This window comes from Rhinolophus ferrumequinum, chromosome 10 (assembly GCF_004115265.2).
Source record: "Rhinolophus ferrumequinum isolate MPI-CBG mRhiFer1 chromosome 10, mRhiFer1_v1.p, whole genome shotgun sequence".
Lineage (NCBI taxonomy): Eukaryota > Metazoa > Chordata > Mammalia > Chiroptera > Rhinolophidae > Rhinolophus > Rhinolophus ferrumequinum.
Window position 1 is genome coordinate 74,017,362 of NC_046293.1, and position 26,977 is coordinate 74,044,338.

The 26,977-nt window shown below is 35.3% G+C and overlaps 1 protein-coding gene across 1 annotated transcript in view; it reads left to right on the plus strand.

Annotated features, from left to right (window-relative positions):
• PTPRQ (protein tyrosine phosphatase receptor type Q) overlaps positions 1-26,977 on the plus strand; it is a 196,965-nt gene that overhangs the window by 31,848 nt on the left and 138,140 nt on the right. Inside the window, exons 10-17 of the mRNA XM_033118569.1 lie at positions 7,293-7,470; positions 8,857-9,018; positions 9,123-9,302; positions 9,909-10,016; positions 10,159-10,440; positions 19,675-19,857; positions 20,215-20,316; positions 23,869-23,989. Coding sequence (XP_032974460.1) covers positions 7,293-7,470; positions 8,857-9,018; positions 9,123-9,302; positions 9,909-10,016; positions 10,159-10,440; positions 19,675-19,857; positions 20,215-20,316; positions 23,869-23,989 — 1,316 coding nt within the window. The remainder of the gene's footprint in view (positions 1-7,292; positions 7,471-8,856; positions 9,019-9,122; positions 9,303-9,908; positions 10,017-10,158; positions 10,441-19,674; positions 19,858-20,214; positions 20,317-23,868; positions 23,990-26,977) is intronic.

Genomic DNA, 26,977 nt, shown 5'->3' on the forward strand with positions numbered 1-26,977 from the left:
AAGCCTGGGACCTTTTTCTCCCCAAAGAGACCATCTTCCTGCCTCGTGTTACAAATTTCTGAGATTAGTACAGATACATCTTTTCATCCAATGTATTTCTCAAGCATATCAATGTTTATCACTGGTGAACATGAGAAGAAAGCCAGCTAAATGGCTTGCCAATTGCTGTGGAATGAGGCTGAAGACAAGACTCCAGAGCCATTTCTGAATGCTGGAGATAAGTTTACTTCACTGAGCATTAGGAACATAAACAGAATCAGGCCTTTAAGAATCTGTTGACACAAATGATGTGCAGAATGATACAGTATCCGTGAGGAGGTTTCCAAACACATGCTAATTGCAAACTTTTCTTTTTACCATTGCTTGATCATAGATAGCATAAATCATATAATGGTCCATAATAAAATATTGAAGCATTTCTTAAGAATAAATAAAAAATTTCATCAGTTCAATTCAGCATACTTCAAGTGAGTCTAAATTGGTAGAAATAATAGGGTTTGTTTTAAACAAAATGAGATTAACTGTAATGGAGATTATTACATGTAGAATCAAGTTGGTTTACTCAGGTGGATCAGGAATTTAAGGACTTCTCATTCTTTAACATAAATTCCAAAGATTCCTGGGTAGTTTATGAGAGGCCTTTCATGTTGAGGAATTGTGAACTTCCCTTACTCAATTGTTCTCAACTGGGGGTGATTTTGCTCCCCAGAAGACATTTGTCAATTCTGAAGACATTTTCAGTTGTTACAGCTGGGAGGATGCTTCTAGAGGGTAGGGACTAGCAGTGCTGCTAAACTTCCCACAGTGCACACAACAGCCCCCTAAAACAAACATAAAACTTATCTAACACAGAATGTCAGTAGTGCTGAGGGTAAGAACCTTGGATCAATTCGATAAGTCCAAAACTTTGGAAGTTGCAATGGGTCTGTTTTCACTGGTATTTCCTTTATTTCCACTTCTGTTTCTCTCGACCCCTTATGATTACTCCCTTAAGTTCTGGTTCTTTCCTATCATTTTTGTTTTTAAGATTTTTTTTCTTTTCCATCCTTAGAAAAACCTGACTAATATATATAATGCTTTTTTTTTATTTTAATAGAGGCAAAGTATGAGAAATATCATGACATGGAACACTTGGTGATAATTAGTAGCATTCTGGGTTATTATGAAACCAACATTTAAATCTCCAGTTAGGGAGGATCTTTCCAATGAATACCAGAATTTGAGAGAATTTCAGATAGTCACAAGTATTCAGGTCAGCTCTTATGTTGAAGTGGCAGTATGTTAACAGAGATGCTTAACTGAGTTAATTGATGGGACGTATGGTTTACTCTCAATAATTTGTCTTACGTGGGTATAAAATACTGAGAGATTTAATGCAAAATAGTAGTTCAGGGCAGCATTCTTCGTACTATTTCATTGTACCTTTTATAGTGGTTTGTACAAGTAGATTCTCAGAGTGGCTGATTGATAGTGGAAACAGCTGTGTAGTTCGGGCATAAACTATTGACTGAAATGCCACAGCATCTCTGAATTATGTGTTTGTGATTCATGCCCTCCATGATTTCCCTGTGGAGGCAGAGCTGAAATGAGCTGTTGGAAGATAGAAGACCATCTAGGATTCCCTCGCCAGAGTTCTTTATCACAATATTTTTAGTGTAGGTCTTATAGGAATCCCTGCTTTTTTTTTTTTTTTTTTATCACAATACTTTTCTGGCTAAAGCTGTGACAAGATTTAGGTAATTTGATTTCAAAAATATTATTTAGAGAACTGGAAATTTTCTCGAATCTTTTCTCCATTCTTTTATCTCTCAAAAAAGTTAATATTTAAATAACTCGGCTTTGTAGATAATTATTAGGTTGGTGCAAAAACTGCAATTACTTTTGCACCAGCCTAATAAATAAGTAAACTGCCTGAAAATGTTTTGTGTTCCTGAGGTTTTTCCTGAGCCTCTACTATTTTTCTTTTTTGAAAAATACTAAGTGCTTTATGTTAATAAGAAATAAAAAAGCTGTTTTTGACTCTAAGAGTAAAGATAACCGCAAAACTTTTAAGATAATTAAAACACAGGTATACCAACTTATAAACAAATAAAACCTATACTATGAATTAATTATAAATTCTAAGTGAAAAAGAGCATGGAATTGAGAAGGAATAGGGTAATGTTCTTTTTAACTTTTTAAAGGATTTTTATTAAAATATAGCTAACATACAATATTATATTAGTTCCAGGTGTACACCATAGTTATTCAACATTTATATACCTAAAGAAGTGACCACTATGGTAAGTCCAGCAACCATCTGACACCATATGACACAATCACAATATTATTGACTATATTTCCTGTGTTGTATATTACATCCCCAAGACTTGTTTTATACCTGCAAATTTGAACCTCTTATTCCCCTTTAACTTTCTCCCCTAATTTAAAATTTTTCAATTACAGTTGACATTCAGTATTATTTTATATTAATTTTAGGTGTAGAGCATATAGTAAGACATTTATATAATTTAAGAAGTGATCCCTCTGACTCGTCTAGTAACCACCTGACACTATACATAGTTATCACCAAATTGTTGACTATATTCTCTATGTTTTCCTTTATACCTCCATGACTATTTTGTAACCACCAATTTGTATTTCTTAATTCCTACACTTTTTTCACCCTGTCCCCCAACCTCCCTCCCATTGTATCACCCCAATAAATCTAGTACCCATCTGACACCATACATAGTCATTACAATATTATTGACTATATTCCTTCTGCCAATCCCTACATCCCCATGACGACTGTGTAACAGCCAATTAATCCCTTCCCCTTTTTCACCTGCCCCTCCATCTGGCAACCATCAAAGTGTTCTCTGTGAGTTTGTTTCTGTTTCCTTTGTTTATTTTGTGCTTTGGGTTCCACTTATATGTGAAATCATATGACATTTGTCTTTCTCTGTCTGACTTACTACACTCAATACCCACTAGGTTCATCTATGTTGTTGCAGATGTCAAGATTTCATTCTTTTTTTATGACTGGGTAATATTTCACTGTATATGTGTGTCTCTTTATCCATTCATCCATTCAGGGACATCTGGGTGGCCTTCATATCTTGGCTATTGCAAATAATTCTGGTATGAATATATGAAGGTACACGTCCCCTTAAAGTACATAAATACCTACAAGTGGGATTACTAGGTCCTTCTTGGTCTCTTGTTGCAGGCTTTGTTTTAAAGTCTAATTGGTCTGGTATAAGTATTGCTATCCCATTTTTTTTTTTTTCATTTCCATTTTCATGAAATATCTTTTTCCATTCCTTTACTTTCAGTGTCTGTGTGTCTTTAGATCTCTGCTGTGAGTCTTTTTTCCATTCCTTTACTTTCAGTCTCTGTGTGTCTTTAGATCTCTGCTGTGAGTCTCTTGTAGGCAGCATATGTATGGGTCTTGTTTTCTCATCCATTCAGCCACCCTATGTCTTTTTGATTAGAGCATTTAATCCATTTGCATTTAAAGTAATTATTGATAGATATGTAGTTATTGCCATTTTATTATTTATATTTTTGATCTTTTATTTTATTTTTTTCATCTTAAAGCAGTCTCTCTAAGATTCCTTGTAATACTGGTTTGTTGGTGATGAACTCCTTTAGCTTTTTTTGTCTGAGTATCTCTTTATCTGTCTTTTGGTTCTAAATGATAGCTCTGCTGGGTAGAGTAATCTTGGTTGTAGGTCCTTACTTCTCATCACTTTGAATATTTTCTGCCAATCCTTTCTGGCCTGCAAAGGTCTGTTGAAAAATCAGCTGATAGTCTCACGGGAGCTCCCTTGTAGGTAACTAACTGCTTTTGTCTTTCTGCTTTTAAGATTCTTTCTTTGTCTTTAACCTTTGGCATTTTAATTATGATGTGGCTTTGTGTGGGCCTCTCTGGGTTCATCTCAGCACTACCTGGACTTGAATCTTCATTTCTTTAACCAATTTTGGGAAGTTTTCCATCATTTCTTCAAATAGGTTTTCAATTCCTAGCTCTCTCTCTTCTCCTTCTGGTACTCCTATGATGTGAATATTTGTATGCTTGAGGTTGTCCCAGACACCCCTTCAGCTGTCCTATTTTTTAGATTCTTTTTTCTTTTTGCTATTCTGATTGGGTGTTTTCTATCTTCTAAATCACTAATTCGATACACTGCTTCATCTAATCTACTGTTGATTCCCTCTAATGTACCCTTCATTTCCGTTATTGTATTCTTTATTTCTTACTGGTTCTTTTTTATGTTTTCTATCTCTACTTTTATGTTTTCTATCTCTTTGTGGAAGTTCTCCCTGAGATCCCTGAGCATCTTTATAACCAATTTTGAACTCTGTGTCTGGTAGATGGCTTGGCTCCATTGTTTCGTACTTTTTCTGGAGCTTTGTTTTCTTCTTTTATTTGGGACATGTCTCTTTGTCGCCCCATTTTGTCTGCCTCCCATTGTTTTTTTCTATGTATTAAGTAGAACTACTATGCCTCCTGATATTAGTAGAGCGACCTTAAATAGTAGGGGTCCTGTGGCGCCCAGTGGTGCAGTCTCCCTGCTCACTAGAGCTGGGTGTTTCAGGTGTGTCCCTTGTGTGGGTTGTGTACCCTCCTGTTATAGTTGAGCCTTGGTTGCTGTTTTCATGACAGTGGAAGAGATTGACCCTAAGGTTGATTGACGGTGAGAACTGGCTGTGACTACAGTGGAGGAGCTGTGATGCAGGGGCTGACTCTACAGAGCTGGGTTTACTCTAATCGGGCTCTGGTGCCTTCCCAGTCTACCCTTTGGGCATGTTGTCCTTTAAGGTGGTCAGGTGATGCTCTGGTCCAGTCCAAAGCTGGCCACTGGGCCTGCCAGCTCCGGGGCTTCCTGGGAGGGGACCCATTGCAGGCCAAGTTCAGCTGCAGTCTGTGCCCTGCTGGGGCCACCTGGCATGAGCCACAAAGCAATCTGCAGATGGCTGCCACTGTGCTTAGAGGTGCCTTGACAGTTTAAGCCATGAGCCAAGGCCAGCTGTTTGTAGTGCCGGGCTCAGGGTTTCTCAGCCAGAGGAATGGGACACACTAAAGCCAGATGCTGCTTGTTTGGGTTTTGTGAACTTTTGAGAGATTTTTGAAAAGTCTGCAGCATGATCCAAGGTAGACCATTTATATGGAAAAGGCACTGGAAGTGGCTTGGGATGCCTGAAAGTTGGGTGAGGTGTGGTTTCAGGGAATCATTAGGGCAGGGAAGAGCAAAGGTGATAGGCAGTTTGATGGAGACTCAGATATGGTGACTGCCTGTGTCTGCACTTAGGGAAGGGGAGGGAGTGTTTAACAAATAAACAATGGCTTCCACTAGCTCTTCCATCCAGGAGAAAGCTATCCCTCCAGGCCTTACCCTAAAGCTAGACAATTCAGTTCCTCTATGTATGTCCCTGGCACTTATCAAGCTGCTGCCCCAGTGCTGGAGCTCAGAGTGAGAGAGTAGGTCCAAGTAGGTGACAGCATCAAGTAGTTCGCAGGCCCTTTAAGAGGAGTGCATGGGAGTGCAGCCACCTTCCATCTCACTCAGCCACAATCTCCACTGGTTTTCACAGCCAGAAGTTATGGGGACTTCTCTCCCTTGCACTGAAACCCTGGGCTGGGGTGGGGCTGGGACCCCTTGCTCCTCAGGAGGGGACTTCCACAGCTGAGATATCCCTCTGGATTTTTCATGGTTACATACCGGTGTGGGATCAGCCTGTTCTGTGTCTCTGCCTCTCCTACCATTCTGGAGGTGGCTTCTTCTATATGTCCTTAGTGGTAGGACTTCAGTTCAGCTAGACTTCAGGAGATTCTCAATGATGGCTGTTCTGTGGTTTAGTTGTAATTTTGATGTGGTTGTGAGAGGAGGTGAGCACAGCATTTACCTCTTCTGCCATCCTGACTCAATAGGAAAATCTCAATAGGGTAATTTTCTTTAAAAAAAAAAATGTTTAAGGGTGAATTTTGAAGCAAAACTTGAAAAAGGAATTGTTTGAAAGAGAGTAGTTCTTGCAATATTTTATTTTTTCATGACTATTTTATTTCATAAAATTTTGAACAGGCATAAAAGTAGAGAAAAGTCTATAACAAGCTCCCAATTACCCATCACCTGGATTGAATAATTATCAACAGTCTGCCATTGTTGCATCACCTGTCTCATGTTGTTGTTGATGCTGTTGTGGACAAATTTAAAATAAATTCCAGATTTCACATCAGTTTGCTCCTACATATCTAAGTATGAATCTCTAATAAACATGGACATTTTAATTCATTCAATAATTCCATTACCAAACTAACAAAATTACTAATATTGACCTGTATCATCTAATACCTATACCATATTCAAATTTCACTGATTACCTTCAAAGCCTACAATGACAGCTATGTTATAATTGAATCCAAAGTCCACACATTGCATTTGGTTGTTAAGTCTCTTAAGGGAACGTTTTCTTTGATTAATATCTAGCCTTATTTTCAAGGTTGAAAATCTATGCAAAATGCCTAATACTATTTGGCTCAAGCATCCATTTCTCATTCTGTTTTAATCAGCTATGCTATGTGGGGAGGGAGAAGGGAAAGAGTCATTTGTTATCCCAACAAAAATCTCTAAATATTTGCAATCTGCTCCAGATATTTTTTATTTCAAGACTTGCCACTTTGGTGAACTTGACATGTGTGAAGTACATTATGGAATCTAGGAATAATCATAGTTACTTAAAATATTCCTTAGGGCCTGAGTCTTGGATAGGTCTGCCACAAACCCTGTTCGAAAACCATTGTCATGCCATTTTGTTCATGTCTGTAACTTCACTCCATCATAGATAAACCACTCTTACTAACGTGTATTAAGCAGTCATGCAGGCCTCACACACCTGGTCTACAAATGAGGACACATAGCGAAGCAAAACACATTTTAAATAAAGCAGTATGCCTAGAACTCCTACCTTTCTGGGGAAAAACAGTTAAAATATTTTAGTCATGAAACCTTTACATGAGGATATCTAATTTTACAATAACTGAAGGCAGAAACAAATACCTGCTTCTTCCCACAATGTGGTATTGGTCTCCTAAGATATAAGAGCAATCACAATGTGTTAAAATGATGCAAGGTTTTAGGAGCTTCAGAATGGAATTTTGAGATTGAAAGGAGACCCAGTCATGGAAATAAATATCTTTTTTTAAAAGCTGATTCCAAAGGTACTAGTTTCTTAAACTAATACTTAAGAGAAGTCATTATTAAGTATGATGGTTACAAACGGGCTTTGTAAATGACTATTTTTAATTACAGTATATAAACAACCCCATCGCTCAAGAAACTATGAACGTAGAGTCAATAGCAGGATTATTTGAGGGTTCAGCAGACATATCTTCTGACCTGTACTCAATTGCTTCAGTTATGTATAACAGTCATCCACATAATAATTTTCCTGCGAGGAATAGAGCTGAAGACCGGCATTTAACAGTTGGTAGGTACAAATTTTATGTTGTAAGAAGTGTATTTAAATCACCAGTACAAGGTAGCACAAATATGAACCTTAGCTTGGAGTTCAACCAAATTATTAATGGTACATGGGCTGAGTCGATTTTTTCCTTCTTTAACTGTCAGATAACCTTATGCAGCAAATGGAAATGCCACACAGGCGGGAGCTGGCCCCTCCTAACCCATTTGACCTTCCTCCTAGAGAAAGTAGCACCCTAGAGTCTGTGGCCAAGCTGCATAGACAATCAGTTATTACAGTTGCCAAAGCAGGTGTGATGGGAAGGGATTAACATATCTTCAAATCATTTACAGGCCTCACACTCTCTGCAGCTTTTGACTAATAGGTTTTTAAATGTCACTAAAGGTAAATAGGTCAGAAAGTTACAACTCTAGTGCATGCGGTGATAAACAGGTGTAGGTGACCGCAGTGACGTGGTGATGTCATTAGTGTGTACACTTACTCTTCAGGGTCAATGGATCTTATTGTTTCTAAAAGGAGAATGTCACATATAGCAAATTAAAAATACTTGGTTAGACAACACATTGAAATTATCTCTCTGGTTTTTCTGAAATGTTAAGTGAGAAGAATATTTTTTCCTTGCATTTTCTCTGTTTTGGTATTTGTCCCATTCCAACTTATAAGTGTTATGTTATTATTATTTTTTTTGATAGTAGATACTTAGCCAAAAGTATCACATTATATTCAGTATATGTTTATTTCATTTCCTGATGTATTTTTGCTGTGCAAAGAAGACTGGGGGCAACATTACAAATCAAGAGGCTCACAGTTTCTGATACAGATGTTTCCTAAAACACTTCAAATTTGGCTGGATTGCTAATTAACATTGTTGGAAGCACAAATTCTAAATAAATAAAAAAATCTAAGATTATTGGAAATCCTTTTGAGGCAGATTTATATATGAGTTATCCAAACATGTTTGCTTTAGCATATTATTGTTTTAGTGAAGGTGTGGTGAATTTAGAGTCTCATTTCTATAACTTTCACATTGTAATCTTGCATTGACTTATCACATTTCAATTTTATATTAGTGCCTAGTCTGTCTCTTTAGAAAAAAATTCCTAGCCAGACACTTTTAGAAAGTTATGTTTTCACCAAACACTAATCTCCTGTTCCAGGATAGTATATACTAACTAGCAAAACTATATTAGGAGCACAAAATGTTTACAGAGGTGGTTGGGGGAGTGTTCAGCATATTTATTATTAAGTATACATCTACTTTTCATATAAGAGAGTACTTGGAGATATTAATGAATAATGTGAAGTCAGGTTTAAGATTTCACTGTGTGAACAAAAATAATTTTGATCATGAAGTCAAACACCTTTTTTTTTTTTTTAACTGATTTCATATAGGAACTACATGGAATCACTATATCACTGACATTGCTGCTGAACAGCTGTCTTACGTTATCAGGAGACTTGTACCTTTCACTGAGCACATGATTAGTGTATCTGCTTTCACCATCATGGGAGAAGGACCACCAACGGTTCTCAATGTTAGGACACTTGAGCAAGGTAAGAAGGTATTTCCTTTGTAATAATTACCTGCAAGTATTGCTCTTGCACATTATAATACTTTTTCTTTTCACTCACATTAATTGTTCATTCTTCTTTTCAAGTGCCAAGCTCCATTCAAATTATAAACTATAAAAATATTAGTTCTTCATCTATTTTGTTATATTGGGATCCTCCAGAATATCCCAATGGAAAAATAACTCATTATACAATTTATGCAATGGAACTGGATACAAACAGAGCATTTCAGATGACTACTTTAGATAACAGCCTTCTCATAACAGGTAGAAAAAGTTGTTGTTGTTGTTTTTTTAACATTCCTATTCTGATGGAAAATATGCATCTCTCTATGCCTTAATCCTTGCAGGACACATGCTTCATCATTCCAGATTTTGTGTTATGCTGCCATGGATATCTTGAAAAATATGTGAAGAAATTGTTTAATAAAATGTGTTTTCCTTTATATTTGTTTACAAAGTAAAATAATCAGATCATAAATATCATAGGAGTATACTTAACCCCGGGGAATTTTATGTCTGGTATACTGAAATAACTCAGTATTGAAGGCTTGAATGAATGCATGTGAAAATCAGCTGAAGTGAATCAGCTGGCATGGTGTTTGTGCTAAGTCAACTAACTATATTGCTGCACGTGCCAAAAATTATTTTTCAGCCTCAAATTATTGCCTTAATATTTTAGGAAAATGCTAAAGCATCATCAACATGGAAGAACCCATAAACCCAAAGAATTTGGGAGATTGGAATTATAAGGAAGCTAATGTGGGGAGCCAGTCTCCCAAATGAATTGTTTTCACTATGCCTATGCCAAATGGCACTAATCCAAGAGTGTTGTTTTAAGGATTTTAAACAAATTGTCTGTTGTCCTTATAGGGTTAAAGAAATACACAAAATATAAAATGAGAGTGGCTGCCTCAACCCAAGTTGGAGAAAGTTCTTTGTCTGAAGAAAATGACATCTTTGTGAGAACTCCAGAAGATGGTAAGCTATCAGGTGCAGTTTTAGTAAAAAGAAACAAGTGGTGTTGCATGTTTATTGCCACCAACCTCACACTGCACTTATAATCTGAAGCAATCAGCATGAAAAAAATACATGCACTTAAATTTTTCTTTTCTTTTTTCAGAACCAGAATCCTCACCTCAAGATGTTAAAGTTATTGATGTTACTGCAAGTGAAATAAGTTTGAAGTGGTTACCACCTGAGAAACCCAATGGGATTATTGTTGCTTATGAAGTTCTGTATAAAAATGTAGATACCTTATTTATGAAGAACACCTCAACAACAAACATAATTTTAAGGGACTTGAAACCTTACACCCTCTATAGCATTTCTGTGAGGTCATATACCAGATTGGGTCATGGCAATCAGTTATCTTCTTTACTCTCTGTAAGGACTTCTGAGACTGGTAAGTTGTTTGTTGTTGTTGTTCTTTAATACAAGGTGATGAAGTAAACATGGCTGACAGTTGCCATATTTTGTATTTTACTTTACCTAAAGCTTCTCATTATTCCATTTTGTGTAATCCAGGAATGTATTTGCTTTTTCTGGTAAAAGTGTGGGAAAAGCCTTGCTGTGCAAAATTTTTAAAGTACATATAAGGGAACTCCAAAATAAAAGTAAGTGAATTTTTCAAATGAAAGACCTGAAGAACCATAGATTTTTTTAATGTGTCTGTAAACTTGAGATTCAATAACTGTTTAGTTTCAAATTAGGTAAAAGCAGAGACATACTCGTAAGAATAGATTCCTATATTCTAATGAGGTATGTACATAGATAGAAGTTTGGAATGGGAGCTCAGAAAGGGTATGCCGGAGCCTATGGAAGAGACAGCATTTGACGTGGATCTTAAGTCAGGTGGAGTGGGCAGGAGGACCTTACAGAGATCATTGGGTGAGTGGGGCGGGGATAGTCTATGTAAAGGAAATAACACAAGGAACGAGTTATTTGGGTTTCAGCTTCAGCGATGCAAGAGCAAACAGCCCAAGGCAAGGCATTTTACAGAATGATCTTAGTTTATTATTTATATTATGTTTCTTATCATATATTAGAGCATCTCTTAGGCCAACTATATGCTGAGAATTAAGAACTAAACTTACAGGTACTCTTTGACCCCTACATTTAAAAAAATATATAAATGTTTGTTGGCTAGCGACTGGCTGAACCATATGGAATTGCTATTCCTATAGGTGATAATGGCCAAGTAGCAGAAGCTTCCTATGGCTCAGCCAGATCCCATACACGAGGGCCTGTCACTGACCTGGAGGATCTAGGAATCTAGTAAAGCAGCTTGCCCTTGAGCAAAGGTATCGTCTTAGGACTCGTCGCAGAAATCAATACAATGAGATGACACAAAAGTGTCCATAGAGAAAGGCATTGGTTGTAATTTCAGGAATGAGAGAGGGATGAAATGAGCATTTTCTTTCGAGTTACCCCTTAAAGTGAAACTTAATTGATATTAAACTATATAGTGTCATGTTTCATTGCTTTTATAGACATTGTACTTAAATAATTATTTTTTTGTGAAAAATATCTGCTCTTTACCTGACCTAGTTGTATTTTATAATGGGTCAAGGAAAGAAACAAGCATATTTTAAGCACCTGCAATGTGCCATGGGCTCTGCTACTGGCTTTTACAAAAATAACCTTTTGAGTTCTAGAATAAAGCTTAAGGTATTATTATCTTCATTTCCTAATGAAACCTGAGATCTGAGAGGTTCATCCTTTCAACAAATATTTACAATATGTCGAGCCCTACTGGGAATATAGCATATTGTAGAAGAAAATGAATTTCCACCTGTCTAAAGTTAGTATTAATTGGTGGGTGTTTAATTGCTTAAGGTCTTCCAGTTGGTAAGTGATGAAGCTGGGACTGGAATCCAAGACCATCTGACTGTAATGCACACTTCCTTTTAAAATACAGGCTTTTCTGGAAACCATCAATAAAGCTGGTAAATTATAAAATATATCTAGGATCTTTCTGTTCATTGTTTCAGTGATAGTTTTCTGATTTGGGCTCTGCACAGCATGATCAAGGAGAGTAAGAACTTTCAAAGATCCTATTGTGATATTAAATAATCACTGTATTCATTAATGCTTATCAAATGTTTCACTACTTAAGTGGTCACAGCATCAAGAACCCTTAATCTTAATGGCTATCTACAAAACAATCATCTTTTGTTTGCTAATTATTGCATACATGCAATAATTAATATTAAAAAAGTAAATTTGAGTTTTATTTCATTATTTGTTGTATGAGCTTAATTCTAAGGTAGGAATAATAAACCTTTGGTGCATTTAAGAATTTAACTTGAAATATAATTTAAAGTGAGAATTTTAGTTTTGGAAGGTGTTTTATTTTGTAGATGAGGAGACCTAGGAATAGTTGAATAAAATGACTCAAAAATCATAGTAGATGAGAAATAATGGGGGGAATTGAAACTAAGTTTCCTGACCATTCACAGCTCCTGAGCTAGTGAAAGAAAAAAAAAGGAGGGGTGGGGAAACAACTTCTGCCAGGGTTCACTAGCTCACACATTTGGGAGAATATAATTGGGTCATGTTTACACTAGACACTTCAGAAGCAAAAGAGGTCTAATAACAGGTTGTAGGGTTCAATGTTCATATTCCTAATTTCCAGTTCTCTGTCCTTAATTAGGTCTCAAAGTCTGTGCTTTCTCCATCTCGATAGACATGGTGGGCAATGGAATCTACATAAGCGACTTTTCCTAGATCACATTTGCTACTGTTGAGCCACCAATTTAGCTTGTTGTTGTTGTTGTTGTTTTTTTTTTTGCAAAAGAGGAAGCTAGAATTTTAAGTAGAGTATCACGGTGTTACTTGAAGCAGGATGTGATCAAGAACAACTATCTGTTCCCAGGGCTCAATATTATTAAATACAGTAAATTCATCTTCTATTCTTATATGAAAAACAAGAGCCCACTTTTCAATATGTTTCATGATAAATTGATAATTGTGCTAACTCAGTAATGTGTTAATGCTGCTGGTTAGAAATAGGAGTAAATTATTTGTTCAAATGTTTTATTTTGACTGGGGAATAAGAGTTTACTGTACTCTTGTGTTCAAGAAGGAAAGTTCGATACAGGAGTGATCTCGTGTGTCTGTGTGTGTGTGTGTGTGTGTGTATGTATGTGTGTGTGTTTGCTTTAAGTATAGAATGTGCAGTTGGCAAATAAATTTAAGATTAGTTTATATTTTCTCATACTTAGGGTATAATAATCACATAAAAACTTTAAGTTCTTATACAAATTACCCGTTAGTGATCTATATATATTCTTTTACCCTTTTTAAGACATAATTTTCTTTACAGTAAGCCTTTAATCAAATGCCTTTAATATGTCTGATTTGGGGCAACAACCACAAGCGGATAGTAACTTTGATGTTAACCAAAATTTTGTGTAGGAGTCTATAAATTTATATTAATAAATAGCATTTCTTAATTTATCTACATAACATTAAAACTATGTATGCCAAACAACAACCTTTTGGCGTACTCATGGCAACTTCCTATATTCTATTTTAGTGTCATTATGAATGAAATTATTTATTTTTAGTTTTTACATAGATTCAGCTTATTCCAAATAACTATGATAATTACTTTTTATTCCCTATTGAATTATCTATTTTACAATACTTCTACAATTGGAAACATTATGCTATTTTAGAAAACTCTAAGTGCATAGTCACTTTCCAAAATCAGTTAGTTATCAAGTTGGTCTTGCTTTATTTTCCCTGAAGACCCAGCACTGGCTATCCCCTAAGGATAAATGAAATAAAAATGCAAAGATATCAGCCTGGGTCAGGGATGCATTTATATCCTGACTACTGGTGATAGGCAGGCAACTCCATAGGGGCAATTTCGAAAATACCGATGAGAATTTTTCAAAATTAGAAGTTAAACGGTGTTATAAAATTCAAGCATAGCATCACCAATTCCTTTTTGCCTTACAACTAAAGAGATACTCAATTCAATGTCACTTATTTCCCTTAGCCGTGAGTTTCTCTCTTGTTTTTAATATATTCTATATCGTGTTGAACATAGTTATTCATTCAGTGAACAGATTTTTATGGATTCCATATCTGGTACTACCATTCCAGTGGGCACTGTGGATACAACAGTAAATAAGACAAAATTCCTACTTCTGGGAACTTCAAATTCTAGAAGGCCCACAGAAGATAAGCCAGTACACGAATAATATATATGATGTTTAGTAGTGGTAAATTCTATGAAGAAAAATATATGAGGAAAAGAAGAGAGTTATAACTAGTAAGCAGCTGTTTGAGATAGAGGCCTGAGAAAAGGCCTCTCTTAGGGCATTTATATATGCCCAGGGATATTAAAATATATGGGATTAAATTAGATGAGGAGAAGGAAAAAAGTGTTTCAGAAAGAGGAATGGCAATTGCCAAGTTCCTGAAGTGAGAAGACATTTTATTTAGTTGAGGAAGAACAGAGCGTTTCTGTCATGCAAGCAGTATTTTTTATGGGGAGTGAATTAGATGAGAAGAGACAGATAGAGATGGACCGTGCAGATCTTTGGTTGCCCATGTTAAGATGCTTGGAGTTTAATTTTAATGAGAAGCTATTAGAGAATTATGAGACAAGAACATGGTATGATTTGCAGTTTTACAAGACTGCTGCTGAATATGTTAGGTTTGGGAGTAAAGCGATAAATCAAGGTTAACTACTAGGTTTTTGGTCTGAGTAGCTGGGTGAATATACGGTGCCATTTACTGAGATGGGGAAGCTGGGGAAGAGATCAGTTTGGAGGAATTCAGTTTTGCTTTGAACATGTTTGAAATGTCCAAGTGCCTGTCATGAAGGCAATTGGTTATATGTTTGAAAGTCATGGAAAGGATCCAGGGTTGAATACATAATTTGGAGGTATTGCCATATCTCTGATGTTTAAAATCAAGGGATGAGATGAAGTCACATCAAGATGACTGTAGTAGAGATGAAAAGAAACATACAAATATGTTCTGGGGCAATATGACCTTGGGAAGTCAAGGAGGAGCCAGTCAAGTACTAAGCAGAGATGGACAGTGAGGTAGGAAGAAAATCAAGAGAAGATCATGTTTTGGAAGGCAAGTGAATAAAGATTTTTCAAGTAGAAAGAATTTATTTCCTATGTCAAATGCTGCTAACAGTGAAGCAAGATGGGGGAGTACAACTGATTCATAGTTTGCCAAGATGGAGGTCTTTGATAACTTCACAACAGCAGGTTTCATGGAAAAAAATATGGGGGGGGGGGAAATTCCTAACTGCAGCGAACTAAGAAAGGGTGACAGGTAAGAAAATGGAGAAAATGAGTAAAGGCAAATTTTGAGGAATTTCGATATAAAGTGGAGAATCGAATAGAGCAATGGTTGAAAGGGCAAGTAGAATCAAGAGTCCTTTTTATTGTACCCTGATGGATACAATGTGTGTGTGCTCACATGTTTACAATGATAGAAATAATTCAATAAAGAAAGAAAACCAGTAATCTAGCAGAGAGGGAATAGCTTCGAGTCTAAAGCATTTGACTAGACAGATGGGATGGAATCCAGGACAGAAGTGGAGGGCTAGGTCTTGGAAAGGAGTAAGGAGAGAAGGCAATTGAAGGAAAATTGGTGGTAAGAAGATAATGTTGTTCTCTTCTGAATGTTTTTATTTTTTCAGTGAGATGACAGGCAAGTTTATCCGCTTTGAATGAGGAGAGGGAAGATACTGGATGTTTGTTGATAGAGAAGATGGTGAAAATATACACAGCAGAGTGGGAGACTGAATTAACTAAACGATGTATAAGCTGCCCGGCAGTGGAAAAAATTCATCTGAGATTTGAGGTTATAAATTTAAATGAGGCTAGTCAGCACGGAGTGGTGTTTTATTCATACATTTTCAGCTGTTACATTACTGATGTGGAGCCAGCCCTGACTTTGGTTTAAGCCAAATTGGAGTGTTTCCAGGAAAGTAAGGTAGGGAAAAAAAAAAAAGAGTTAATGGAGATTGCTAGGGAGTGATTTTAGTGACAGACTATGAACTCTGACCTGAGTAAGTAGGGAGATGAGGACGTAAGGTAGGTGATGGATAGTGAAGCGTGGATGACTGTAAAATAATTGTTGGATTGGCAGTACGAGAGTCAGTAAGCTGGAAAGATAGGAGGTGGTTGCCAAAGAGAGGACTACTGAGAATTACTGGTAATGACAAGGTCTTGGGTGTTGCCATGAAAGCTAGTGGTTAAAGTGAGGTGAAATGGCTAGAGGAAAAGACTATTGGAATTATGGAGATCAAGGAATACATAGAATATGTCGGAAATTGAACTGATCATGTGCATGAATGTCAACATCTCTTAAGAGTGGTAAAGAGAGTCAGTCATCCAGGTGATAAAATTTTTAAGACGTTTGGCGAAGTGGCAGAGGTTCACTAGATGAGTCTTTTAGGAAAGAAGTTCTTTAAGAAGAAAAGATTTGAATATGACAAAGAAGAGCAATACATAAACCACTGAACTCCCAGGGCCTGTGGTGATAGGGAATGTGGAGAAAAAACAAATGGCGACCTGTTACACAGGAGAGCAAAGATGTAGTGTTCTCAGCAAGTCCAGGATTTTGCTGAGAGACTGAAGGCTAACACAGCATTCAGAGTAGTTGTTGAGGATTTTCCTCAATTTAATGGGTTGGCTTGGGAAAATATTAGAAAAGATTTTGGCTGTCTGGGTTATATTGCTATATATTGCTACATCAAACTATGAACTGATTTACAATCCTTCTCAAAGTTTTGGAACTATCAGCATTCCTGTGTCAGTTTTTCCTATTAAGTGTGCCTTAGATGCAATACACTTTACAGCAGGTAACGGTTGGGGGGCAGGAGCAGGGTAGCTACACTTTCAAGACTTCTGAATTTTATTTCTCTAGTTTACTAAAATTTTTCGTAGCAGTTTTTACGTCCATTGTATTTAGAAAACTAATGAGAAAAGGTTCAGGTTTTGTCCTTTGAAAGGAAAGAACCTAATAGCAAGATTCTATAATGGCAATAATATTTACATATTGAATTTATGTTGTTTAATCCCCAAATTATCTCTTAGTGTGATTGTTCTATGCAGGCAATTTTTAAACCATTATCTTTGCAACTGTGGTCTTTATCTCCAGTAAATATTCCTCTGCCTACAGGGCATTATTTACAATTTCATTTATTGAGGTTGTATTGATGACATTCTCTGAATATGTTTTTATTTTGCTCTTACTAATTTTTCTGGGTATAGAATTGCAGTTATTTTTCAATTAGTATGAATTGTCAATCTAATTGCCATTCCTATATAGATGATCTTTCTTCTTTTTGGTTCTGTTAAGATCTCTGTTTGGTGTTCTATACACAATGATGTGTATAAATATGATTTTTAAAAATATTTCCTGCTTGGGATTTATTGGAATGCCTCGATCTGAAGTTTGATATCTTTCAACAGTTTTGAAAAGTCTTAGCCATTATTATTTCAAATATTACTTCTTCCTTATTCTATTATCTTAGACACCCTCTGTGTGTACCTGCAAGTTATATTTTTGATATTTTCTTTCTCTGAGCTACATTCTTGATAATTTCTTCATTACTATCATCCTTTTCACTAAATTTCTCTCTATCTTTATCTAATCTGATTTTTTTTACACATCGAGAGAATTTTAACTTCAATTATTCTGTTTTTCTGTTCTAGAAGGCTTATCAGGGTCTCTTTCAAACCTGCTTGGTTATTTTTATTATTATTATCTAAATAACTCTTTGTTCTGTTTTTTAATATGTTTTATTTCTTGAACTATATCAAACATTCATATTTTATTATTTAATACATTCAATAGCTGAAGTCTTTTGAAGAAGTCTGACTGTGTATGCATGGGTGTGTGTGTGTGTGTGTGTGTGTGTGTTATTTTTTTCCTTTTTCTTGGCTAGCTTTAACTATTCATGCCTGATTTGCTTGGGTGTTTAGTGATTTCATCAGTGAGCTCACATTCCTTGAAACTTTATCTGTGGGAAATTTATGTGTCCTAAGTTGAAGCTGAGTTCCTCCAGAAAAGATTTATGTTCTGCTAGTTGCTTTTGAATAACAACAACTCAGTATTACATATTTATTTTAATTTAAATTATGAAAGTAGAGGTTTTTTTCAGGCAGTATAGGCAGCATGAGTTTGGGCCACATAGGTTTATAGGGACAGGCTTGCAGGTCCAAAACTGCATAATTTTTCTTTCTTTTCACCTCTTTATCTGAAAGAGTAGCAAGAAAAAAAATGTTTCTCTTCTATCCTCTTTTGCATGGTGGGTTTACTTCTCACTCCCTATTCCCTGAGAGTGAATTAACCACATTGCTGTAGTTTAGGAGTTACCATGCCCATTTGAATTCTATGGCACTCTGCAGAAGAATTCCAGGTGAATCCCCTAGAATAGTCCAATATAATGGCCTTAGTTGAAATAGCATTATTTGGGATTCCAACTCTTTATGCTGGAGATATCCTTTACCCTTCTATTGGTCCAAGGCTTTCTATGGAATTTCACACAACTATTAATACAGAATCTCCAAGGCAAAGATGGATTTGGTATCAGCTTCTATCTCAGGATGCCTATTTTTACTTTTTTGTTATTGTTGTTTGTTTGTTTGTTTTGTTTTTTGGCCACCATAGATTTCTAACTTTCTTGTCAACTCTGAAATTCCTTAAAAGAATAAAAAAATTGTTTTAATTTTATTCAGTGTTTTAATTATTTTAAATAAGATGTCATTCAGTTTAGGGTATCTATTCCAATGTGTTGTCAGAATTGGAATCCAACATGTAGTATTAATGTTTGAATATATGTAGAGAACCATTTATGACCATTGCATTCAATACAATAAGAACATTAATAGATATAGAAAACTAGTGTTTTATTTAATGATATCCTGTATCTTTAGGAGACTGTTTTGCTATCAGGTCATAACATGCAGCATTATATCTAGGAAAATTACTTACCTTGTCATAGATCATGTAGACTAAAACAAATGATAAGCCATATATATACGTATATACATACATATACATATATATACATTATATATGTAATTAATGAAAGATAGAATTTTTCATTATATATAATATACATTATATATATAAAATTAATGAAAGACAATAAAATTTTAACTGTCAATCCTCTTTTATTTCTGTTTTTCAGTACAAGACAGCTTAATATGGTTACATGTATTTTGGTAAAAAATCATCTTATAAGCATTATTCTGTAAAATCATAGTATGAATTTTTTTCGAGATTAAATATTTTCTTATGCAGTTGTAAATATATAATTTATCTACACCTTACTCCATGTAGGATATTTATTATAATCACACACTAGGAGACAAACAGGTAGGTCGATAGATAGATAGATAGATAGATAGATAGATAGATAGATAGATAGATAGATAGACAGATAGACAGATAGGCAGGCAGGCAGGCAGGCAGACAGACAGACAGACAGACAGATAGATAGATAGATAGATAGACAGATAGATGTAGATATACATATTGCTATATCTCCATCCTAGTGCACTTGGGTGAGAACTTCAGCAGAATAGCAGAATAGAGTTTTAGAATGGAATTGTTTTATGAATTTATTTTATTTTTATTTTTATTTTAGTGCCTGATAGTGCACCAGAAAATATTACTTACAAAAATATTTCCTCTGGAGAGATTGAACTGTCATTCCTTCCTCCAAGTAGTCCTAATGGAATCATACAAAAATATACAATTTATCTCAAGAGAAGTAATGGAAATGAGGAAAGAACTATAGATACCACCTCTTTGACCCAGAGCATTAAAGGTAAGAAAAAATACATATAAAATGTTGGATATTTACATTTATGTTGACAGAGTGGCCACAAATATTAGCTTGTTGTTCTATTATAAATAATAAGTGCAATTATTTTTATACAGGGTATGACAATTTGGATTTTTGGTTAAATAAGTTTATTGCAAATCATATGAAAGAATACTCTAGGTCAGTCCTTGTCCACATATCCTATATCATTTTGTCTTCATAATAGGAGTTATTATTCCAACAAACTACACTTTCATTTAATTTTTACTTTGGAAGATTGTTAAGAGACATTTCATCATTTGTGCATATTATTAAAGACTATTTTGTAAGTCTCAGCTTATCTGTTTTATTTTTATTTAGGACTAAAGAAATATACCCAATATATGGTTGAGGTATCTGCTAGTACACGCAAAGGTGAAGGAGTTCGGAGTGCGCCCATCAATGTACTGACTGAAGAAGATGGTAAATATAGTGGTAGATAACGATATATCTTGAATCTATCGCATTTCAGAAAACGTGCATATAGAATAAAGATATATAAAAAAATCCCCTATCCTTGGATATCAGTTGCATGCCATGCCAGCATTATACAGATACTTCATTGTCAAGCTATCGTAGTCTGATTTACATTCAATGAAATCAAGTATGAAATGCTTTTTTTTTTATTGTGAAGTCATATGTGCACTGTAAAAAAAAAATCACTAATATTAATTTCATGGGAATTTTTAAGGTTAAATTTTGGTTTGAACATCAACTACTATATAGTTATAAGTGTGTTCTTTCAACTATTCATAAGAATAGATATTTACATAAATTTTGTAGTATATTCTGTCAACATTTTTAAAATCATATTAGAATTGGCTTCCTAAAGATGTCAGGGTATTTTCCAGGTTTGTTGCATAATTGGCAAGGTGATATTTCTGAATGTTAATAGCCCTCATATTGAATATTTAGACATACCTTTTCCTAACCTGAATATCATCAACTTTACATTGATCATTGAGACTACTTTACACTGGTACCTCACTAAGTTAGAGGCATATAGCATGCTAAGAAAAGTATTTCTGAGGAATATACTTGGGATTTGCATTTTATTGTTTTATTTATTGTGTGTGTGAGACTTTTTTTTCTGCAAAAGGAAGCCCTATTGCTATGAAGGGTGGGCCTGGATGTGTCATAAGTATTTATAGGATGTCTTTTTTCCTTTTCTCTTTCAAGTCTCCCCATCTTCAAGATAGGTTGCATCCTGTGGAAATTCAGATTCTAGTTATTTAGTAGGACAAAACGTGCATTGTATACATCTAGAAGAAGGAAGGCTTTTCTCTGTATTGCTCTTATTTTATTCAAAGTAATAGTCTTTAAATCTGTCTCCTCCCATTTCATGTCCTTTGTGTTTTTACCTCCACCGAATTACTTCACCAAAGCCTGGTGGTAGGGTGCTCTGGGTTGCCCCCGTTTCTAAGTCTCCCCAGGGGTTAGTCTTCCTTCATCATTGCCTCTATTTACTATGCTTGTTTCTCCATCAAAACTTACCTGTTCAACTTTTTATTTTTTTAGTTAGATTTTTCTTGTTCTCAAAATGAAAATGTAACTCAATCACTCAATCAATCCTTACTCCCCAAAGGGACAATGGTTAAATACTAAAGAAGAAGATTAGCTTTCCTTTCTATTTTAGATAGTATCTGAGAAAGATATATTAGGTCATTTGAAGCAATGCTTTTCTGGACATAACACCTACTTCTTTATTTCTAATCTAATAAAATTGTTCTGAGAATTTGAGGTCTTATATGAAGGAACCCAGGCTAACAATGAACATGTATTTTGAGCAGGCAGAGCATTTTATCTCTCAAACCAATAGTTTCAAATTATACTAGGCATCTGAATTTTCTGAGCTGTTCAAGATACAGAACCAAGGTAAATTTTCACCCCAGCCCTTGGCCAAGTCATGGATATAATTGCTAAGGAACAGGGTGAACTGCAGTACCCCCTTATCAAAAAAAATGGCAGCCAATTGAGGATAAAGGCCTGAAGATATCTGCCTTATTGGGTATATCAGTAGAAGAGATCTAAATTTAACAAATGTGTGAACAAATAATTTTTATAATTCTAATTACTGGTATAAGTGTTTCCCAACATTATGCACCAGGACAGAAAAGGGACTTTAGCTATTCTGAGGCCTCCAAGAAAGTATAGCCGAGAAAGTTATGTCCAAGTTGTAACCTGAAGGAAGATGAGTAAAGAGAGAGTGTGAGAGATTGGGAAGATCCTGCCAGGCAGACAGAGCAAAGAGCCTGTGAAGACCCATCTCGTTTGTCCTCATATTCTCTGTCATGATGAATTGGATAGAGCAAAAGATATTGCATTTATTCATTATAATTTTTCTAACTTTATTTTTTATGTTGTATTTTAGAATGCAAATGCTAAAATTATTAAAACTTAATTTGCTATAGTAGATATGCAGAATTTTGTTTACATAGACACTTTAATTACATTTATTAATCAATAAAACGTTTTACATAGAAAATACCCAAGGATATACTGAAGATTAAATATGAAACCCCAAGAATTACCTGATATTCCACATAAACATTTTAAAGCATATTATAGAATAGTAATGCTTAGTTACAACGTTTTATGTTCTAAATTGGTGCTATTTTTGACTGAAATTTTTTTCCCCAATAATAAACAAAGTGAAGTTTTACAAAGATATCAGGGGAAATATCGTAGACTTTAGTTTTGACAAATGAGAGAGTTCTCAGTTAGAGGTAATGTGCATCTTGGGAAACAGACATCTCCAAATGATATATGGATTCTTGTGATAATCACTATTTGATAGCATTTTTATTGTAGTGCCAGTGAGAATACCAAATGGAAACATAAATACAGCTGTCACTATTATTCCTTAGAACTCATCTCATAAACCTTTTCTCTGCTCAATAAACATTTTTAAAGAAAATTGGTATTACCAAAATAATGAAAATGCAAACACACACATACATGCACAATTATAACTGAACTTATTCAGAAAATTTTTTAAAATTAAGATAATTCAGATAGCATTTTTTTCCAAATTATTGGAAAAAGTGATCTGTAGTTGTACTAATCTACAAATTAACATTGAAGATCTAAACAAATTCTCAGAATTTCTATTAGCTTTATGTGAGTTCACTTTCCATGTATAATTATAATAATTATCCAAGTTTTAGTAATTTATACCCTTTTATATGCAAAAAGTTATATATTAATATTCTAAGATATTACTGTGCTGTTACACAGCAGTTGAGAAATGCCATTCTAAATGTTTTATGTAAATGGAAATATAAACTTAGCTAACTAGTTTACAGTAATTTTTTTTTAGTGCTTACTCAATGCAGAATGGCTAAAGTATTTGAATCCTTACACTTTTATAGCAGAACTAATCGACCCCAAACTGTATTTTCCTGTTTATGTGCTACATTATTGCTTCCTTTGGAAACCACTCAATTTCAAAACTCAGTGAACAGATTTTGATATTATTTTACACTTTATTGACACAACTGCAATTGAGGACGTTTTTATTTGTGAGGTCAGTCATTTTAACTGTTTCTCAGTGCTCTGCTTATCACTTTCCCACTTGGATGTGTGATTTTTTTCCCACCTATTTTTATTTTGGGGGAGCTCTTTAACTGTATATTATATTTATTCACTCCATAGTTTTATGTTTATTAGAGGGTGATAATTTACTAAGCTGTACTGGAACAGTAGGTGAATCACTGTGACATACCCCTTGTTCTTTTTTCTCATGAAATATTTTTTTCCATTGAATCACAGAAACAGATGTTCTTACACCACCATGCAAAATCTTCTTTTATCATCTCATTTTGAGAGTAAACAATCGGGTTCCCATGCCCATGGCAAACAGCTCTGTACCTGATTCATTTACCAGAAAATTTATAATAAAAATTTTGCATTTCCATTTTAACCTTCTTCATGTATGTTTAACAAAATGCATTATCCTGTATTCTAACTTTTCAGCTCCTGATTCTCCCCCCCAAGACTTCTCTGTTAAACAGTTGTCTGGTGTCACGATGAAGTTGTCATGGCAACCACCCCTGGAGCCAAATGGAATTATCCTCTATTACACAGTTTATGTCTGGTAAGAATTTTTTTTTCTGTTTTGGAAATAGTTCTGAGAACAAGTATTAATCTGTAACATAATAGGAATATAGTTTTTTTACTTTAGAATGCGATACCACATTAGGAACCTGATTATTAATAGCCTAGTTAATATGCTTTTATTAAGAAACGAGTTTTTCTCATATAGAGGTCCAAGCATAGTCATAGGGTATAATTTTTGTAACTAAAACAAATATAGTTGTGTAATATGCATAATTATACTGTATTTGTGCTTTTAAAAGTTATTAACTGACCAACTTGTGTGAATACAGTATATAATTTTAAACTCTTCTAGAGTTTTACACAGATATTTTCTAAATTACTCTCTTTTTAAGCAGAATAATTTTAACTAAGTTTTAGATAAAATTTAACTAAAATATATATTTTTCAGTAATCTGTTAAAGTCAGTTTTCCACTGAAATGTAAGCAGTGGATTTCTTTCTTTTTTTTTCTAATCACCTTTACCTGATTACATGTTTATGCTTCAGTTGTGAAAAAGCATGAACTCTTATAATACATTTCATGTCAATTAACAACATGGCTATACTGCTTCATGAAAGCTTAATAGATGAAAATCCTCACTTTGATCTATTAGAAATACTCTTAAAAGGATTCGTCATTTATGTAATATATTTCCTGGTATATTTTAAATATCTCAACTCAGAAAATACAGTTTACACCATGTTTTATGGGACATAGGCATTTTTTACTTTTAGATTCCTGATTTAGAAGATCCAGCATTGAGAGACTGTAATATAGTAAAGAAATCTACTCTTTCTCCTAAATTAAGGTTTTTCTTTTCCCAATCTCTCTTTAAACTCTTTGCATACTACTCTGTAGAACTATATCTCCTCTGTTCTTCATTGCGTGATTCCTAGTCATTTTGCCTAGTCATGGCGACATTGGGAGTGACATGAGAGATGTGAGAGGGAAAAAGGTAACCATTCCCCTGTGTTACCCTATTCATTCGTTTATCCATTTTCATTTCTTCATTCAACAATATTGATAGAGTACTTATATATCTGTGAAGAAAACACACATAAGACCCTGACCTCAAGGAGCTGGCATTCTAAAGGGATAACTGGATTATATACCCATAAACAAACAAATGAGGGAAAGTCATGGGTAAGAGGGCTACTTTTGATGGGATACTTGGGGAAATACTCAGACACTGAGTTGTGATCTGAGGAGGACAACAAGGCTTCCTGTCATGGAAAGATTTGTAGGGGGTAGTTTTCCAGGAAGCAGGACAACCAACTGCACAGTCTGTGTGGGCAAGCACAGCTTGCCATTTGGAAGACCAGAAAGGAGATCAGTGCTGCTGGGGGCAAGAGAGACAGAGGAGAGTCATACTGGGGAGTAGGAGGCAGGCAAAGGTCGGGAGCAAATCCGTAGTAAGGATTTCATTTTAACAATAATGGGAACTATTGGAGAATTTCAAGCACCTTGGATGTTTTGTGGAGAATGAATTGTAGAGGGCAAACGTTTTAGCAGGGATACTCGTAGAGATACTATTTTAGTAGTCTGGGCAATAGATAATATTGGCAATAGAAAAGACAAATGGGCAGCTTTGAGATACTTTCATGAAGAGTTGTCAGTACTTGGTGATGGATTGGTTGCAGGCATGCAAAAAGAGATGAATGAGTGATAACTTCTAGATTTTTTAATGAAGAATGATGACTACAAGATTTTGACACAGTTTTACTGAGTTAAAAAAAAAATGAAAGTGTAATAAGTTAATAAAAGTGAGAATCAAGATTTTTCTGGCTGGGGTTTCCAGCTCTGCACTGTAAGAACGATGTTGTTCCCTATGCAGTGATCATACCTCTCTGGGAATGAACTGTTAGAATCGATAGAAGCCACCTACTCTAGGAATTGAGCTCTAATTCTACGTTACCTATTTTTACTTCTGAATTTTATAAACATAGCAGGATTTGTTGATAATACGTCATGGCACTTACATACATTATGGTACCTTTCAAGAATACTAGCAAGGCTAGAATTTTGTATACTTTCTATGAATTCGGATGTTATATAAAACATGACTTTTCACTTTCTGTAACTGATTCTTTGTGTTTTTTGGCAACGTTGGTGTGGGCAGTGAGGGTGCTGATTCAAGGTAACGCATTCATTTCTCATTCTCTCTGGGTTTAGTTCAATTTCTTTTGTGTAAATATTTAATTCGAAGTTCAACTCCCCAAAAGTGCTTTTTCTTTCCTTTTTTGAGGAGCATTCCTTTTCTGAGTCACTTCCTCAGATGGATTGTAGGTACAGGGGAAGCCAATGAAAGTGGGCTGAGGGAATTTCCAGTCCGTGATCTTGTGGCTCATCTCGCCTGGCTTTTGGGCAATCATTCTGGCCCTGGCCTGCAGTCCTAGCTTCTATTTCCAGGGTTCTTACTTGCTGTTTTATCCTTGATCCAACCACAGGCTTATTCTAGCACCCTGCATCTCTTAGCATGTCTGTCTGAACCCTCAGATTCCCGGTTGTGTTCTTCGTGACCATCTGCAGTGTGCAGGATGGGAAGATGACTTCCACACCCTTCCCTCGCTGTGCATGGTCCACCAGTGGAGCCATGGGTCTTGCTGGACATGGTCCCATATTGAAGACAGAGATTTTTCTGAGAGGCTTGCTGTTTTCCTCTCCATCCTGAAAAGAAAGAGTGATCCCTTTACACTGGGATTTCCTTCACAAACCTATCTGGATGTTTTCACCACTCTACCCCCACCCTAAGACCCTGGGATACTGTATAGTCTGACTGCTTTGTCCTTTCTTCTCACTCTTTCTTAGCAATGCAAGGCTATTTTTCTTTCTTGATTGAAGGAAATGTAGACTCCTTCCTTTCTACACCACAACTTATAAAACTCTATGGTCTCAACTCATCTAGGAGTAACTCTTGATGTATAAAGACAATGTAGAAAACACTATTCCCTCAGCAAAACTTGGTTTTATTTTACAGAGAGAGAGA